Source organism: Cetorhinus maximus, chromosome 5 (assembly GCF_964194155.1).
Source record: "Cetorhinus maximus chromosome 5, sCetMax3.hap1.1, whole genome shotgun sequence".
NCBI classification, from domain to species: domain Eukaryota; kingdom Metazoa; phylum Chordata; class Chondrichthyes; order Lamniformes; family Cetorhinidae; genus Cetorhinus; species Cetorhinus maximus.
Window position 1 is genome coordinate 59,323,033 of NC_135883.1, and position 16,988 is coordinate 59,340,020.

General features: G+C 41.0%; 1 protein-coding gene across 1 annotated transcript in view; it reads right to left on the reverse strand.

The window, feature by feature from the left end:
* mcph1 (microcephalin 1) overlaps positions 1-16,988 on the reverse strand; it is a 370,028-nt gene that overhangs the window by 236,386 nt on the left and 116,654 nt on the right. The window contains exon 12 of the mRNA XM_078541909.1: positions 12,121-12,283. Within this exon, the coding sequence (XP_078398035.1) occupies positions 12,121-12,283 (163 nt within the window). The remainder of the gene's footprint in view (positions 1-12,120; positions 12,284-16,988) is intronic.

The window sequence follows — 16,988 nt, forward strand, 5'->3', positions numbered from 1 at the left end:
AATAGAATTCTATCAAAAATCTAGTATTAAACTAAATAAAAAGGCTACATTTGGCCCATGAGGTCTATAGTATGTGTATATCCTGATCAACTCATGCATAACATATAATTTACTTATTAGTCACTATCCACCATATTGCTTTATCAAACTATTTTTTTTTATTCGTTCATGGGATGTGGGCTTCACTGGCTGGGCCAGCATTTATTGCCCATCCCTCGTTGCCCTTGAGAAGGTGGTGGTGAGCTGCCTTCTTGAACCGCTGCAGTCCATGTGCTGTAGGTACAACCCCAGTGCTATTAGGAAAGGAGTTCCAGGATTTTGACCCAGTGACAGTGAAGGAACGGCGATATATTTCCAAGTCAGGATGGTGAGTGACCTGGAGGGGAACTTCTAGGTGGTGGTGTTCCCTTGTCCTTCTAGGTGGTACTGGTTGAGGGTTTGGAAGGTGCTGTCTAAGGAGCCTTGGTGAATTCCTGAAGTGCATATTGTAGATGGTACACACTGCGGCTACTGTGCGCCGGTGGTGGAGGGAGTGAAGGTTTGTGAATATGGTGTCAATCAAGCGGGCTGCTTTGTCCTGGATGGTGTTAAACTTCTTGAGTGTTGTGGGAGCTGCACTCATCCAGGCAAGTGGGGAGCATTCCGTCACACTCCTGGCTTGTGCCTTGTAGATGATGGACAGGCTCTGGGGAGTCAGGAGGTGAGTTACTCGCTGCAGGGTTCCTAGCCTCTGACCTGCTATTGTAGCCACAGTATTTATATGGCTAGTCTAGTTCAGTTTCTGGTCAATGGTAACACCCAGGATGTTGATAGTGGGGGGATTCAGTGATAGTGGTGTCATTGAACATCAAGGGACGATGGTTGGATTCTCTCTTGCTGGAGTTGGTCATTGCCTGTCACTTGTGTGGTGCGAATGTTGCTTGCCACTTGCCAGCCCAAGCCTGGATATTATCTAGGTCTTGCTGCATTTGGACATAGACTGCTTCGGTATTTGAGGAGTTGCAAATGGTGCTGGACATTGTGCAATCATCAGCGAACATCCCCACTTCTGACCTTATGATGGAAGGAAGGTCATTGATGAAGCAGCTGAAGATGGTTGGGTCTAGGACACTACCCTGAAGGGCTCCTGCAGTGATGTCCTGTAACTGAGATGATTGACCTCCATCAACCACAACCACTTTCCTTTGTGCTAGGTATGACTCCAACCAGCGGAGAGTTTTCCCCGATTCGCATTGACTCCACTTTGGCTAGGGCTTCTTGGTGCCACACTCTGTCAAATGCTGCCTTGATGTCAAGATCAGTCACTCTCACCTCACCTCAGGCATTCAGCTCTTTTGTCCATGTTTGAACCAAGGCTGTAATGAGGTCAGGAGCTGAGCGGCCCTGTCGGAACCCAAACTAGACGTCAGTGAGCAGGTTATTGCTAAACAAGTGCCGCTTGATAGCACTATTGATGACCCCTTCCATTACTTTACTGATGATCGAAAGTAGACTGACGGTAATTGGCCGGGTTGGATTTGTCCTGCTTTTTGTGTACAGGACATACCCAAGCAATTTTTCATATAGCCGGGTAGATGCCAGTGTTGTAGCTGTACTGGAACAGCTTGGTTAGGGTTGCGGCAAATTCTGGAGCACAAGTCTTCAGTACTATTGCCAGAATATTGTCAGGGCCCATTGTTTTTGCAGTATCCAGTGCCTTCAACCATTTCTTGATATCACGTTGAGTGTATCGAATTGGTTGAAAACTGGCATCTGTGATGCTGGGAATCTCCGGAGGAGGCTGAGATGGATCATCCACTTGGCACTTCCAGCTGAAGATTGTAGCAAATGCTTCAGCCTTATCTTTTGCACTGATGTGCTGGGCTCCTTCATCATCGAGGATGGGGATGTTTGTGGAGCCTCCTCCTTCAGTGAGTTGTTTAATTGTCCACCACCATTCACGACTGGATGTGCCAGGACCGCAGAGCTTAGATCTGATCCGTTGGTTGTGGGATCACTTAGCTCTGTCTATCACTTGCTGTTTATGCTGTTTGGCACGCAAGTGGTCCTGTTATAGCTTCACCAGGTTGACACCTCATTTTTAGGTATGCCTGGTGCTGTTCCTGGCATGCCCTCTTCTACTCTTCATTGAACCAGGACTGATCCCCTGGCTTGATGGTAATAGTAGAGTGGGGGATATTCCAGGCCACTAGGTTATAGATTGTGTTCGAGTACAATTCTGCTGTTGCTGATTGCCCACAGCGCCTCATTGGTGCCAAGACTTGAGTTGCTAGATCCTGTTCGAAATCTATCCCATTTAGCACGATTGTAGTGCCACAATACACGATGGAGGGTATCCTTAATGTGAAGGTAGGACTTCGTCTCCACAACGACTGTTCAGTGGACACTCCTACCGATACTGTCATGGACAGATGCATCTGCGGCAGGTAGGTTGGTGAGGATGAAGTCAAGTATGTTTGTCTCTCTTCTTGGTTCCCTCCCCACCTGCCGCAGACCCAGTCCAGCAGCTATATCCTTTAGGACTTGGCCAGCAGTGGTGTTACCAAACGTCTCTTGGTGGTGAACATTGAAGTCCCCCACCCAGAGTATATTCTGCACTCTTGCCACCCTCAGTGCTTCCTCCAAGTGGTGTTCAACATGAAGGAGCACTGATTCATCAACCGAAGGAGGATGGTACGTGGTAATCAGCAGGAGGTTTCCTTGCCCATGTTTGACCTGATGCCATGAGACCTCATGGGGTCCAGAGTCGATGTTGAGGACTCCCAGGGCAACTACCTCCCGGTTGTATACCACTGTGCAGCCACCTCTGCCGGATCTGTCCTGCCGATGGGACAGGACATACCCAGGGATGATGATGGTAGTGTCTGGGGCATTAAACTAACAGCTTGATCCTCAGTGAGATCTCTGCATGATTTTTGATCAAAGTTCTACTTAAATACTTGTTCTTTATGAATTATTTTGAACTGTATATTTTTAAATCAGATTCCTAATTAAAGATTTAGGGAACATTGTGTTTGTTGTTTTACTATGGAATATAGTTTGGTCCTTAATAGTCTGTGTTTCTGTATTGGCTGTCAAAAGGCTTACTGTTATTTGCATTAATCCAACATGGTGATTTCAGTTTTCACTGGTTAATTGTCAAAGGACCATGTTTTTGTCTAGTTCATGTCTTGCATTTTAACAACTGGCTGCAACCTTCTCAATCTGCTGATTGAATTAACATGCTCAAAAATATGCCATCAACTTTATATTCTGGAACTATTTATTTAAGGTCTTTGAACTACCGCATTTCACCAAGACTTTTATTTCCTCAATAAAAATAAGTGATTTCACCCTTGGGCCACAATCATTAATGTGATTAAAAGTTGTCAGCGGTTCAAAATGTAAACTTTTTTCATTCGGGTTCATGATTTCATATACATTTTGGCTAATCACTGCAGCTAACTGGAGCAATACTGTCTTCAAAAGGCCTAATATTTGCATGGAATTATTAAATGTCACCGCACAGAAGCTTCAAAGCATGCCATCTTTGCTGTGCTAACGTTTTTCTCTGTTAGACTAAACATTTTTTTTATTTGTTCATGTGATGTGGGTGTGGCTGGCAAGGTCGGCATTTATTGTCCATCCCTAATTGCCCCTGCCCTTGAAAAGGTGGTGGTTAGTTACCTTCTTGACTGCCACAGTCGATGTGGGGAAGGACATCCACAGTGCTGTCCAGGACTTTGAAGGGTTTCTGGGGTTTCTTGGTGAAGGACAGTGATATATTTCCAAATCAAGTTGATGTGTGACTTGGCGGGTAACTTAAAGGTGGTGGTGTCTTCATGCGCCTGCTCCCTTGTCCTTCAAGATCATGGGTTTGCATGTGCGGCTGAAGAAGCCTTGGCATGTTGCTGCAGTGCGTCTTGTAGATGTTACACACTGCAACCACACTGATGTTTTAGAAAGTTAGTGCTTAATGCGGTGGGTGTTGTTCCTGGCACGCATCATTGAGGCAGGGTCGGTCCCGTTTTGATGGTAATGGTAGAGTGAGGGATATGATGGGCCATGAGATTACAGATTGCGTGGAATATAATTTTGCTGCTGCCGATGGCCCGGTGTCTCATGGATGCCCAGTTCTGAGCTGTTGGATCTGTCCTGAATTTGTGCCATTTGCATGGTGATAATGCCACACAACATGATAGAAGGTGTCCTCAGAGTGGAGACGGCCTTGGTCAGATGCACCTGTGACAGGTGAATTAATGAGGATGAGCTCAAATAGGTTATTCCCTCATGTTGTTTCGCTCACCAGCAGCCAAAGGGCCAGTCATTCATGATGATGGACACTGAAGTTCCCTGCCCGCAGTAGATTCTGTGGCCTTTGAACCCTCAAAAGAACATAAGAATTAGGAGCAGGAGTAGACCATTTGGCCTCTCAAACCTGCCCCACCATTCAATAAGATCATGGCTGATCTACCCCATGCCTCAACTCCTCTTTTGTGCCAGCTCCTCATAGCCCTCAACTCCCCGATATTTCAAAAATCTATCTACCTCCTCTTTAAATGTTTTCAGTGACCTAGCCTCCACAACTCTCTGGGGTAGAGAATTCCAGACATTCACTACCCTCACAGAAGAAATTCCTTCGCATCTTAGTTTTAAATGAGTGCCCCCTTATTCTGTAACCATTTCACATAGTTTGAGATTCCACCACTAGCGGAAGCATCTTCTCAACATTTACCCTGTCAAGCCCCCCCAGAATCTTGTACATTTCAATAAGATCACCCCTCAATCTTCTAAACTCTAATGAATAAAGGCCTAACCTGTTTAGCCGTTCTTGATAAGTCAACCCCTTCATCCCAGGAATCAGTTAGTGAATCTCTTTTGAACTGCCTCCAATGCCAGTATATCCTTCCTTAAATACGGAGACCAAAACTGCACACAGTACTCCAGGTGCGGCCTCATCAACACCCTGTACAGTTGTAACAAGGCTTCCCTATTTTTAAACTCCAACCCTCTAGCAATACAGGCCAAAATTCCATTTGCCTTCTTAATTACTTGCTGCACCTGAATGCTAACTTTTTGTGTTTCATGCACAAGAACACCCAGATCCCTCTGTGCTGCACTTTTTGGAGTCTCTCTCCATTTAAATAATAGTCTGCCTTTTGATTGTGCATGACCTCACACTTTCCCAAATTAAACTCCATCTGCCAAATTTTTGCCCACTCACTCAACCTATCTATATCCCCTCTCAGATTCCTTATGTCCTCATCACAACATGCCTTCCCACCTATTTTTGTGTCACAGCAAATTTGGGTACATTACACTCTGCTCCTCCTCAAGTCATTTAGATAGTAAATAATTGAGGCCCTAGGACTGATCCTTGTGGCACTCCACTCGTCACTTTTTTCCAACCTAAAAAGACCCATTAATCCCGACTCTCTGTCTTCTGTGTGTTAACCAATCCTCAATCCATGCTAATACATTACCCCCAATACAGTGAACTCTTATTTTGTGCAATAACCTTTTATGTGGCAACTTATTGAATGCCTTCTGGAAATCTAAATACACTACATCTACCAGTTCCCCTTTATCAACTCAGCTTGTTACATCCTCAAAGAACTCTAGCAAATTTGTCAAACATGATTTCCCTTTCATAAAACCATGTTGACTCTGTTTGATTGTGTTAGGCATTTCTAAATGTCCTGCTATTTCTTCCTTAATAATGGACTCTAGCATTTTCCCAACGAAAGATGTTAGGTTGACTGGCCTAAAGTTTCCTGTTTTTTGTCTCCCTCCCCCTCCGTTCTTGAACAGGGACATCACATTAGCGGTTTTCCAATCCGATGGGACTCTTCCGGAATCCAGTGAGCTCTGTAATATTTCAGCCAATGCCTCCACTATCTCTACAGCCACTTCCTTTAAAACTCTTGGATGCAGGCCATCAGGTCCTGGCGTCTTGTCTGCCTTTAGTCCCATTAATTTGTCAAATACTTTGTCCCTCATGATAGAGACTGTTATAAGATCCTTCCTCCCATTAGCTCCTTGCTTATCTGATATCTTTGGGATGTTTATAGTGTCAGCTACCATGAAGACCAATGTAAAATATTGGTTTAAATTATTTGCCATTTCCCCGTTCCCCATTGTCAATTCTCCAGTCGCATTCTTCAAGGGTCTCACGCTCACTTTAGCCACTCTCTTTCTTTTTATATACCTGTAGAAACTCTCGCTGTTTGTTTTTATATTTCTTGCCAATTTACTTTCATAATCAATTTTCTCCCTCTTTATTAGCTTTTTAGTCATCTGCTGCTGGTTCCTAAAACATTCCCAATTCTCTGGCCTACCACTAGATTTCGCCGCTTTGTATGCCTTAGTTTTTGATTGGATACTCTCCTTGCCCATCTTTGTTAACCATGGGAGGTTTACCCTTCTCATCGAGTCCTTCTTTTTAACCGGGATAAATTTTTGCTGAGGGTTGTGAAATATCTGCTTAAATGTCTGCCACTGCTCATCCATTACTGATGACTGACCTTCCCCTTAGTCTTATTTTCCCAGCCCGCTTTAGACAACTCAGTGCTTCTCCTAAGTGATGTTCAAAATGGAGAAGTGCTGATTCTTCAGCTGAGGGTGGATGGTGGCTGATAATCAGCAGGAGGTTTCCTTGCTCATGTTTGACCTGATACCATGAGACTTCTTGGGATCCAAAGTCAATGTTGAGCACTTCCAGGGACATTGCCTCCTAATTGCATACCACAGTGCCACCATCTCTGCTGTGTGGGACAAGAGATACTCAGATATGATGACGGAGAAGTCTGGGACATTGGTTTTAAGGTCTGAAATCTATGAGTATGACTATGTCAAGCCGTTACTTGATTAGTTTGTGGGATAGTTCTCCCAATTTTGGCACAAGTTCTCAGATGATACTGAGGGCAACTTTGCAGGATTTACTCAACTGGATGTGTGTCTGTTGTGTTGGCACCAAGGTTGATGCTGGGTATCCATCTAGTTTTCTTCTTAATGATTTTATCCAACTGCTATGAAAAAGTCTGAGTGGTGTGTTAAGCCATTTCAAACAGCAGTTAACCACATTGCTATGGATCTGAACAGACATGTTGAAAAGATTGGGCTCGGACAGCAGGTTTCCTTCCCTGAAGGACAATAGTGAACCAAACGGGTTTCATAGTCACCATTACTGATGACAGCTTCTTATTGCAGATTTATTTAATTAATTAAATTTAAATTTCCCACCTTCTTTCATGGAATTTGAACTCATGTCTTGGATCATTTGTCCAGGCCTCTGGACTAATAGCCCAGTAACATGACCACTATGCTCTTCATGTTCTGACTATTCGTCTCTTTTAAGCAATAGCTAATTTTATTATACTTTGAGGAATTGTTTCTTAATAGTGGCAGAAATTACAGTATTGCAACTATATCATAGCATGCTCAATTACCTAGAAAAATAAATGAGCTAAAGGTACATTTATAAACTAAAGTGGCTAAGTACATTTATATACTGTGTAAATGCCTAATTGACAGTTATACCAATTTTTACCAATAATAAATTAACAAATTTGGTTCAAGTTGGTGAATTCAACTTTTAAATTCAAAAGCACAAGTTGTTCCTGGTCTTCATGTGGTTCCCAAGCACATACACATCAAACTCTGAATATCAGTATGCAAGTTGTACACAATACAACTTTGAAGGTTGGAAATAGCGGATGCTCTGAGCATCATTTTCTAATCCTCATTAGATACAGGTGAGGTACCAGAGGATTGGAGGTCTGCAAGCAATAGGCCAGAAAATTTTAGGCCTGTCAGTCTGACTTTGGTGGCTGGCAAATTATTGGAATCAATTCTGAGTGACAGGATAAACTATCACTTAGAAAGGCACAGGTTGATCAGGGAAAGTCAGCATGGTTTTGTTAGGGGAAGATCATGTCTTACCAACTTAATTGAATTTTTTGAGAAAGTAACAAGGATGATTGATGAGGATAGTGCAGTGGATGTTGTCTATATGCATTAGTAAGGCATTTGACAACGTCCCACATTGCAGGCTGGTCAGAAAAATGAGATCCATGAGATACAGGGGAAGATGGCGAGTTGGGTCCAAAATGGCTCAGTGACAGGAATAAAGGACAATGGTTGATGGATGTTTTTAATGAATGGAAAGCGGTTTCCAATGGTGTTCCAAAGGGCTCAGTGTTGGGGCCCTTGCTGTTTGCAGTGTATATTAATGATTTGGAATCAAATGTGGGAGGCATAATTGGGAAATTTGCAGGTGTTACAAAAATTGGTCGTGTAGTTGATAGTGAAGAGGATAGCTGTAGTCTCCAGAATGATATCAACGGTTTCATTCGGCGGGCGGAAAAGTGGTAAATGGAATTCAATCTGGAAAAGTCTGAGGTAATGCAGGGCAAACAAAGGAAGGGAATACTCAATAAATGGATGGATATTGAGAGGGATTGAGGAAGTGAGAGACCTTGAAGTGCATGTCCACAGGTGCCACAAGGTGGCAGGACAGGTGGTAAAGAAAGCATATGGAATGCTTTCCTTTACTGAACGAGGTAGTGAATACAAAAGCAGGGATGTAATGCTGAAACTGTATAAAACGCTGGTCAGGCCACTGTTGGAATTGTATGTACAGTTCTGGTTACATTACAGGAATGACATAATTGCTCTGGAGAGAGTAGAGGAGATTTACAAGAATGTTGCCAGGGCTGGAAAATTGCAGCTATGAGGGAAGATTGGATAGGCTTGGGTCGTTTTCCTTAGAACAGAGAAGGCTGAGGGGTGGCCTAATTGAGATGTACAAAATTATGAGGCACCTAGATGGGGTAGACAGGAAAGACTTGTTTCCCCTAACTGAGAGTTCATTTGCCAGGGGGCATGGATTTAAGATAATTGGCAGAAGTATTAGAGGGGACGTGAGGAAAAACGTTTGCACCCAGAGGGTGGTGGGTGTCTGGAATTCGCTACCTAATTTGGTGGTTGAGGCTGAAACACTCAACTCATTTAAAAGGTAGCTGAATCTGCAACTGAAGTGCTGTAACCTGAAAGGCTATGGACGAGGTGCTGGAAAGTGGGATTAAAATGAGTGGCTAGTTTCTGTTTTTCCTCTTTTTTGACTGGCGTAGACATGGTAGGCTGAATAACCTCTTTCTGTGCTGTAACTTTTCTATGGTACTTGTCGTGTTGACACTATGAATGCAATGTCAATGTATCTCCAGACCTTATTCTTGGTGGGGCAATACATGGAATTATTGAGGTTCATATCTTTTTTAAGGGGATCCAGATCTTGTTGGTCTAAACCATGTAGGTTGATGCTTTTGGCCCAAACAGAAGCTTTAATTAATTCAGTGATTCTGTTAATTGACAGGGTTTATTTTATTTATAAACTTGCAATCATACAGCTACACTTCCATGTTTTTTATTTATCGCTTGTAACAATGCCCAAATCTCTAATCACTTGAATGTATTTTCCCAATTCTTTCTACAAATAGAGATCCACAAGTATATAATTTACTTTGTACTTTGCTGTTTCCCAGGTTGCATCACATGCATTATGAGATCATAAAGCAGGCCCATTAAAAGACTTGTCATCTTTAGAAATCTTTAAGTGTGGCAAGAACAAGCTGGTGTGTGCTGCATTTCTAACCATATAGTTCAAACATGCCCTGGCACATATTAAACAGGTGTCTAAATTAGCATTTGGAGGCTTAATTTAATGTCTTCTCAGCCTGGGAATCAATCTTAGTGCTCCACTACTACACTGGCTGAAATCAGCAAACTCAGCAGGTGGATCAGCTAAATTTCAATTTCAGACAGGGATCAAACATGGATTTTCCTGGTCTGTATGCCTCAGTACCTCAGGATGTGGAGCATTTATCAACAGAGCCATGAGAAAAGCATAAAATATTAATGAGCTAGATTTTACTCTCATAGTAATGATTGGGTCAATAGTATTCACTGTTATTTATGTACAAACAGAACAGAGGGGTATATGCATGGTTAAACCAAAATATCCAAAAGTTGCTCTCAAAGTTACACCACTCCATCATTACCTTTGCAAAAACTGCACTGTGCTCTCTGCATCACCATTGAAATGCATTGTGTCACAAACGCTGAACTTTATAAACGTATCCTTTTTTAAAAATGTACTCTTTAATCATATCAACTTGAAGAAATGCCCATGTGATCTGGTTGTCATGGGGAGAAAAACTCAAACAGAAACTCATTGAAGCATCAATTGGCAATTTTAACATCTTTCACAATATCTCACAAATAAAGGACAGCCACGACTGAGATGCAGGAACAAGGAAGCTACTCCTGGGGAAAAAAAGGAGAGCTGTTTTGTGCTAGTGACCAAACAGTTCAGTTTCTGTTCAAAAAACAGGGAACACAATTAAAGGGGTTCTTGGAGATTTAAGGAACCAGGAGTCATTGAAGTGTGCCTTGCTAGTTATAACTGTATCTGGGAATACTCAGGTATAGTGCAACGATTGTCGAAGGACATTGGAAGTTTCAACTTGGCATGGCAGGGAGAAGTGAACTGCCGCAGGAGAACTGGGAGTGATTTTGAGACAGTTTTCGTTTGTTGCTTGGGAAATATATCGCTTTTTTAAAAAAAAAGTTGTGTCTCCACTTGGATCATAACAATTGAACAGCGTGAAGTTGCTGTTTTTGTGTGCGAAACTCGCCCTAGAAAGTTGTCTTGTAATTTCAAGTCCAAGTACCCTCTTAATGATATAAGTGTTAATTGCTATCAGTTAACCTCTCCAGCAATGAAATGTAACTTTTAAAGTGTGGAGTCTCATTCCTTCAGGTTCCAATTGTTGGAGCTTTTAAAAAATGTGAATTTTGTTTTACTTTTCTCATTTCTTCTCAGTGTTGATCCAATCTTTATTTCCCTCTCTTTATTTTACTTTCTGTACCTGATTTTACAGTGAATCCCCACCCCACACTTTGGTCTCAGTCTTTGCACTGTTTATTTCACAATCATTTAATCTAATTGGTTAAGGAGATATGCAGGTGCTTCAGGTCCTAGATGTTTCTGTTTTCCTCACTTCATCATTATCAGCTCATACTTTCAGCAACTTGTCATGCAGAAAATTAAGAAAACATAAATATGCGTGTGTATTTGCTGCAGCAAATTCTGGCCCTTACTTAATTTTGGAAATTATGCCCTCTACTGGCATCACTTACTTTCAGGCAAGAGCAATCTTACATTCACAATAAATTCACATTCATTTCCATTGTGCAGGGCAGCCCCTGTGAACAATCATTTTTCAACACCATGATATAATTCAATTCAAAATACTTTGTATTTTAAATATATATAGCATCAGAATACCACTTACATTAAAAAGATATTGATAATGTTTAGTATTTCAATCTCTAAATTTTTGAGGAGGTGTTTCATTGGAAGCTTGAGAAGTTAGAGGAAAATAGAATTAAGGATTAAATAAACTGGACAAAATAGTTAAATGAGGAGCATTAGATTATTCAAAATGAGAAATTGCTAGTTTGGGAAGAGGTACTCATTGAGCATCTCAGAAGCCTTCTAAACATAATTTTCAACAGGAATCAGAACATGGAAGCTTGGCAAATATCAAAACTGTGAAAGGTAAGAAAATGTACAGGTTTAATTATAAAGGCACTGTACTTAACTAATAGAATAACCAGGAAGCATGTAGCAGAAAGGAAGGGAATGGCTTCTCAAGCTCAGTATGTACAAATTTAGTCATTTTAATGGGAGGTGAAAGAAAGAAAAGAAAACTTCAAATAGCTGCAAATGAAAAGAAACAAGAATCATTGAATGAAATCAAAACTACCTTGGAGGTATAATGAAACAGGTAAATATATTTCTAGGATGAATATCAAAGACATTGGCATAGGAATACTGAAAATATAGACTATCACATTTTGATTCTAAGTTACAGAAGCATGAGAAAGTACAAATTAGAAAAAGGAACTAAATCTTGAACAGCAGCATAAAGATGACAATTGTTTCAGTGGTCAAGATTTATTAAGGAATAGGGTTGCCAATTAAAAAAGCCTTTTCCTGTTAATTTCTTTTGCTCTTTCTTTGTGGATGGATTTGGCACAATACACTGAAGTGCGGGTGATTCTGTAAGGTTAACTTACCCAGTCAAAGGACAAAATCCAGCACCCTCGGGCAATTCCAAACAAAATATTCAAAGTACGTCGTGGGTGTCCTGCTATGACATGAGTTGTTGTTTCAGTCACTTGGTCTGAGAACAGAAAGCCACCTAGCTGTTTCACAATTTGAATTACAATGATCTGATTCCTGTTTAAAAATAATACAAAAATATTTTAAGTAATGCACTTTCAAAAAATTACTGTGAAACTTTATAAGCAGTTTACATGGGCCAAGCAGACCTAACCACAATAACAATGTAATAACAATATAACAAAGCATAGTTCATGCAAACGGTCTCAAGTATTAAAAACACACAACTTCAATTTTTAAAAAATGCACATTAAACACATAGGTCAAAATTAAGCTGTGCGAACAGATTTCCTTTTGTATTATGCATGACAAGTCCAATAATAGGTCTTTTTATAGGGACAAGGGCATTATGCCATGAAATGCATAATATATTAGTAAGTTGCAGCCATTTTTAAATGCCTTGTCCCTTAAAGGCCATAAATTTAATTGCTGTAAATAGGCAAACTCTGTGCTCAAGAAGTTCATTGTTATTAGTGAACAAGGTTTGGCAGGCATTTGTAAATTCCTACCTGCATATTAAAAGAAACAAGTATGAAATTGCTGCTTTGTTTCTGTTTTTGACAGTTTGAAGTGTTATGTCATCAGTGAGACACACAAATGAAATTACAAGTAAAGTAATAGCAGATCTCCTGCAGCATTTTTCATGGTGAATTGAATGTTATGCTGTTGTGTGCACATTTTGTTTCCTCCCTTTCCCTTTCACACATAATTAGGCACAGGAGGCAGATGTGGTCAACATAATTATTTTTATTAATACAGATGTGGTTTCATCAAGACTAACCCATCACTGCCCTCCGTGATATTAAACTCATAAAGAGTCAAAGATGTATAACTTAAGAGGCACATAAACAAAGTTACTGCTCCCTGTTTTAATATTGTTTCTGAATGCAGCCTTACACATCAATCCTTTGCCTTGTAGTTCATCAGGAATTTATAAATGCGGAAAAGGATTTTGAATTTCATTCTTTATAACTTGTAAAGATTAAGGGGAGATTTAACAGAGATATTCAAAATTAAGAGGAATTTTGACAGAGTAGATTGGAAGAAACTTTTTCCACTAATAGGAGGATCAATGACCAGAGGACAGAGATTTAAAGTAATTGGCAAAAGATCCAGTGAAAATGAGGAGTATATTTTAATGCAGCCAATTATATGATTGGAACGCGCAATCTGAAAACGAGGTGCAAATAGATTCAAAAGTAATCTTCAAAAGGGAATTGGATACATACTTTTAAAAAGACATTTATAGGGCTATGGGGAAAAAGCAGGGGAATGAAATTAAACGGGCAGCCCTTTAAAGAGCTGGCAGAAAAAATAGGTTAAATGGCTTTCAGTGCAGGAAGATTCTATGATTGAAAGGCTAGTGTTGCTTATGAAAATGGGTACAATAGATGAGTGTAAGAACTAAAGCCTTGCATTTAGAAAGCACTTTTCACAAGCACCAGACATCTCAAAACGCTTTATTGCCAATTAGTGCCGTTAAAGTGTAGTCACTGCTGGAAATGTGACAGCCAATTTTGGGCACATAAACTCCCACAAACTACAATGTGATAATAGCCCAATTATCTGTTTTGATGATGTTGATTGAGGGATAAATATTGGCTAGTACATCGAGGACAACTCCCCTGCTCTTGTTCAAAATAGTGCCATGGGATCTTTTATATCTACCAAAGCAGGCACCTCTGTACTGCACTGCAGTGTCAGCATTGATTTTTTTTTTACTCCGAAGCAAGAATGCTACCAACTGAGCCACGGCTGACACACAGCTGACAGTGGTACTTAATGTGGGATAGGGTGTATGTGAAGAGCTTTGAACAAATTGTTCATGGAGGATGAAGGATGCGAGACCAGCCTGGAGAGTGTTAAAGTAGTTGACACAAGCATGGATAAGGCTTTCAGTGGTGGTAAGGCATTGGCAATGGCTGAGGTAAGCAATGCTGCAAGGGTAAAAGGAAGCAGTTTTTATGATGAATAGTATGTGTCCTTAAAGCTCAGTTCAGGCTCAAACAAGACACCAAAGCTGAGAATGGTCTGGGTCAGCCTGACTGTATGACCATAAAGTGGGTGCAATCAGTGGCAAGGGAATGGCAGGTTGTGCAGTGGCTGAAAACACTGGTTCTGATCTTCTTGATGCTAAGCTGCGGTCATGTGGCCAAGGAAATCAAAGAAGTAATTTCAGGAGATGCACTGACAATATTGGGACAGATGGAGTGGAGCCATGCAAGGCTAGACCATGCAGAGGAGAATGGCATGATGGATTGTATTAAATGTTGCAGAGGAGGCAACATAGGTCATAGAGCAACTAAGTATATGGTCACCATCACACTGAATATCATTGGTGATGTTAGCTGAGGCAGTTTCATGCTATTGGCAAACAAGGAGCCATACTGCAGGGAATCAACAAGCTGTATTTATATAGCATCTTTCACATAATAAAACATTCCAAGGCACTTCAAAGAGGCTTTATAAAACAAATTATGACACTCAGCCAGATAACAAGATAATAGTAAGATGACAAAAAGCTTGGTCAAAGAAGTGGGTTTTAAGGAAGAACTGAAAGAGAGGGCTAGAGAGGTTTAGGGTGGAAATTCCAGAGCTTAGGGCCCAAGCAGCTGAAAGCACCTGGAATGTTCAAGAGGCAGGAATTAGAAGAGAGCAGAGGGTTCTGAGGCTGCAGGAGATTACAGAAATAGGGAGGGTTGAGGCCAAGGAAGGATTCGGAAACAAGCATGAGAATTTTAAAACTGATGCAGTGCTTAACCAGGAGGCAATGTAGGTCAGCGAGCCCAGAGATGATAGGTGAACTGACTTGGTGCAATTAAGGACACAGGCAGCAGAGTTTTGGATGATGTCAAGTTTACAAGGGTAGAATATGGGAGGCCTGCCACAATAGCCATGTGTGGTGGTAACAAAGCCATTGCTGAAGGTTTCAGCAGCAGATGAGTTTCAGCAGGGGAAGAGTTAGTCAATGTTAAGGATGTGGAAATAAGCAGTCTTAGTGGTGGTCCAGATAAGTGATTGAAGCTCATACCAGGGTCAAATACAACACCAAGATTGAACAGTCTGGTTCAACCTCAAACAGTTGCTAGGAAGAAGGACATAGTTAGTGGCTAGGGGCAGAATTTGTGGTGTTTCGTGGTATTTAATTGGAGAAAATTTCTGTTGATCCAGTACTCGATATTGGTCAAGGTGTCTGACAATTTAGAGAGAGATTGAGAGGTTGAAAGGTGATTCTGAGTTCAAACTGGATGACATCAGCATACACGTGGAAACTGGCACTGTGTTTTTGGATAATTTCACTGAGAGACAGCATGTAGTTGAGAAATAGGAGGGGGTCAAGGAAAGATGCTTGTGGAACACTGGAGATAACTGTGAGTTGGAAGAAAAGCCAAAAAAAATCAAGAAAAGAATGTGCACACAATAAAAAGGGAATTACATATTCAAGGTTCATGGACAAGAGGGAGAAGTTAGAAATTGGGTAATTCCTGGAAGGAACCAATATGTAAGTGAATTTTTTGACAGGCAGACAATGATCTCAGTTTAGAAAGAATGAGGGTCAGTGACTGAACAGAGGGAGCTATTAACAGTTATGACAAGCACTGGACCAAAATTTAGTTAAGTAGTCAGGGGATCAGGGTCCAGAAGCAGATTTCACAAAAGAGATAAACTTGGAGGTTATGTTTTCAGATGGGAAAGAGCCTCAAGGGTAACAGGGACATTGAGATTTGAAGATGATCAGTTGTAGTAAGGTTGTTGTGAGAAGCGGTGCCAAGATATGAAGTTTCAAAAATTTAAAACAAATACATTGATGAGATGTTCACAGTTGGTGTCAGAAGTAAGGAAGTTGGGGTTGCTGCTCTGGACAGCAAGATAGTGGATATTAAATGAAGAACATAGGAAGGCCACTTAGTTCAAGCCTGAAGTTGGCTGGGATATAGAAGAAAATGAGATAGAGGTCAATGGGGACATGTTAAGTGGGGTGTGCCAGGAGGCAGGAGGATGTGGAATGAGAAGAGGACACACAAAAGGCTGAAGGAAGGCCAAGAAATTTGCGCTTGGGTTCAGATTGCAGCCAATATGTAAATATGGGCAAATGTAAGATGAATCAGCGATTGCATAAACAGAAGCTAAAGGAATTAGGCATAAGTTTATAGAGGAGGAGCTAATGAGTACCCAGTCCAGTGTTCAGGCGTAGATAGGCAAGGCAAATTGCAGAAGAGGTTACAAAGAGCCGACAAAGAGAATGGGAGAAGTGTGGAGTCAGCAGAAGAATTTGTGAAAATACATGGCAAACTTCCAAATAAAGCATTTAAATCCTTTACAAAGAACAGCTGTTTGAACATAGAAATTAGATGGGAAAGAAGAATTTAAGAAGTAATGTATCTTGCATGCCTGACAGCATCAATTATAGGAATTCAAACACGTATACCAGCTGATGTTGTTCAACTATGATTCACATTAGATGAGAAGGCTAGTCAAACAGCTCAGTGACTTAGCAAGAAAGCTGGGGAGGGATGAACACCACAATGAATAGTTTGCAGAAAAATGGCTTTGATGCAGGGAATGCTGCTACTGAAGTACCTAAACGTCAGGAAGCAGAAGAATTGGCTACAATAACTGGGTGGTAATAGCCTGGAGAATAGAGCAAATATCTCAGGTTTGAAATCTAGTACAAATAATTTCATCACATAATTAGGACAGAGTGCAATATACCAGCCTAGCACAAAGGAAAGAGGCTGTGGTAGTTGAAGGTCAATCATCT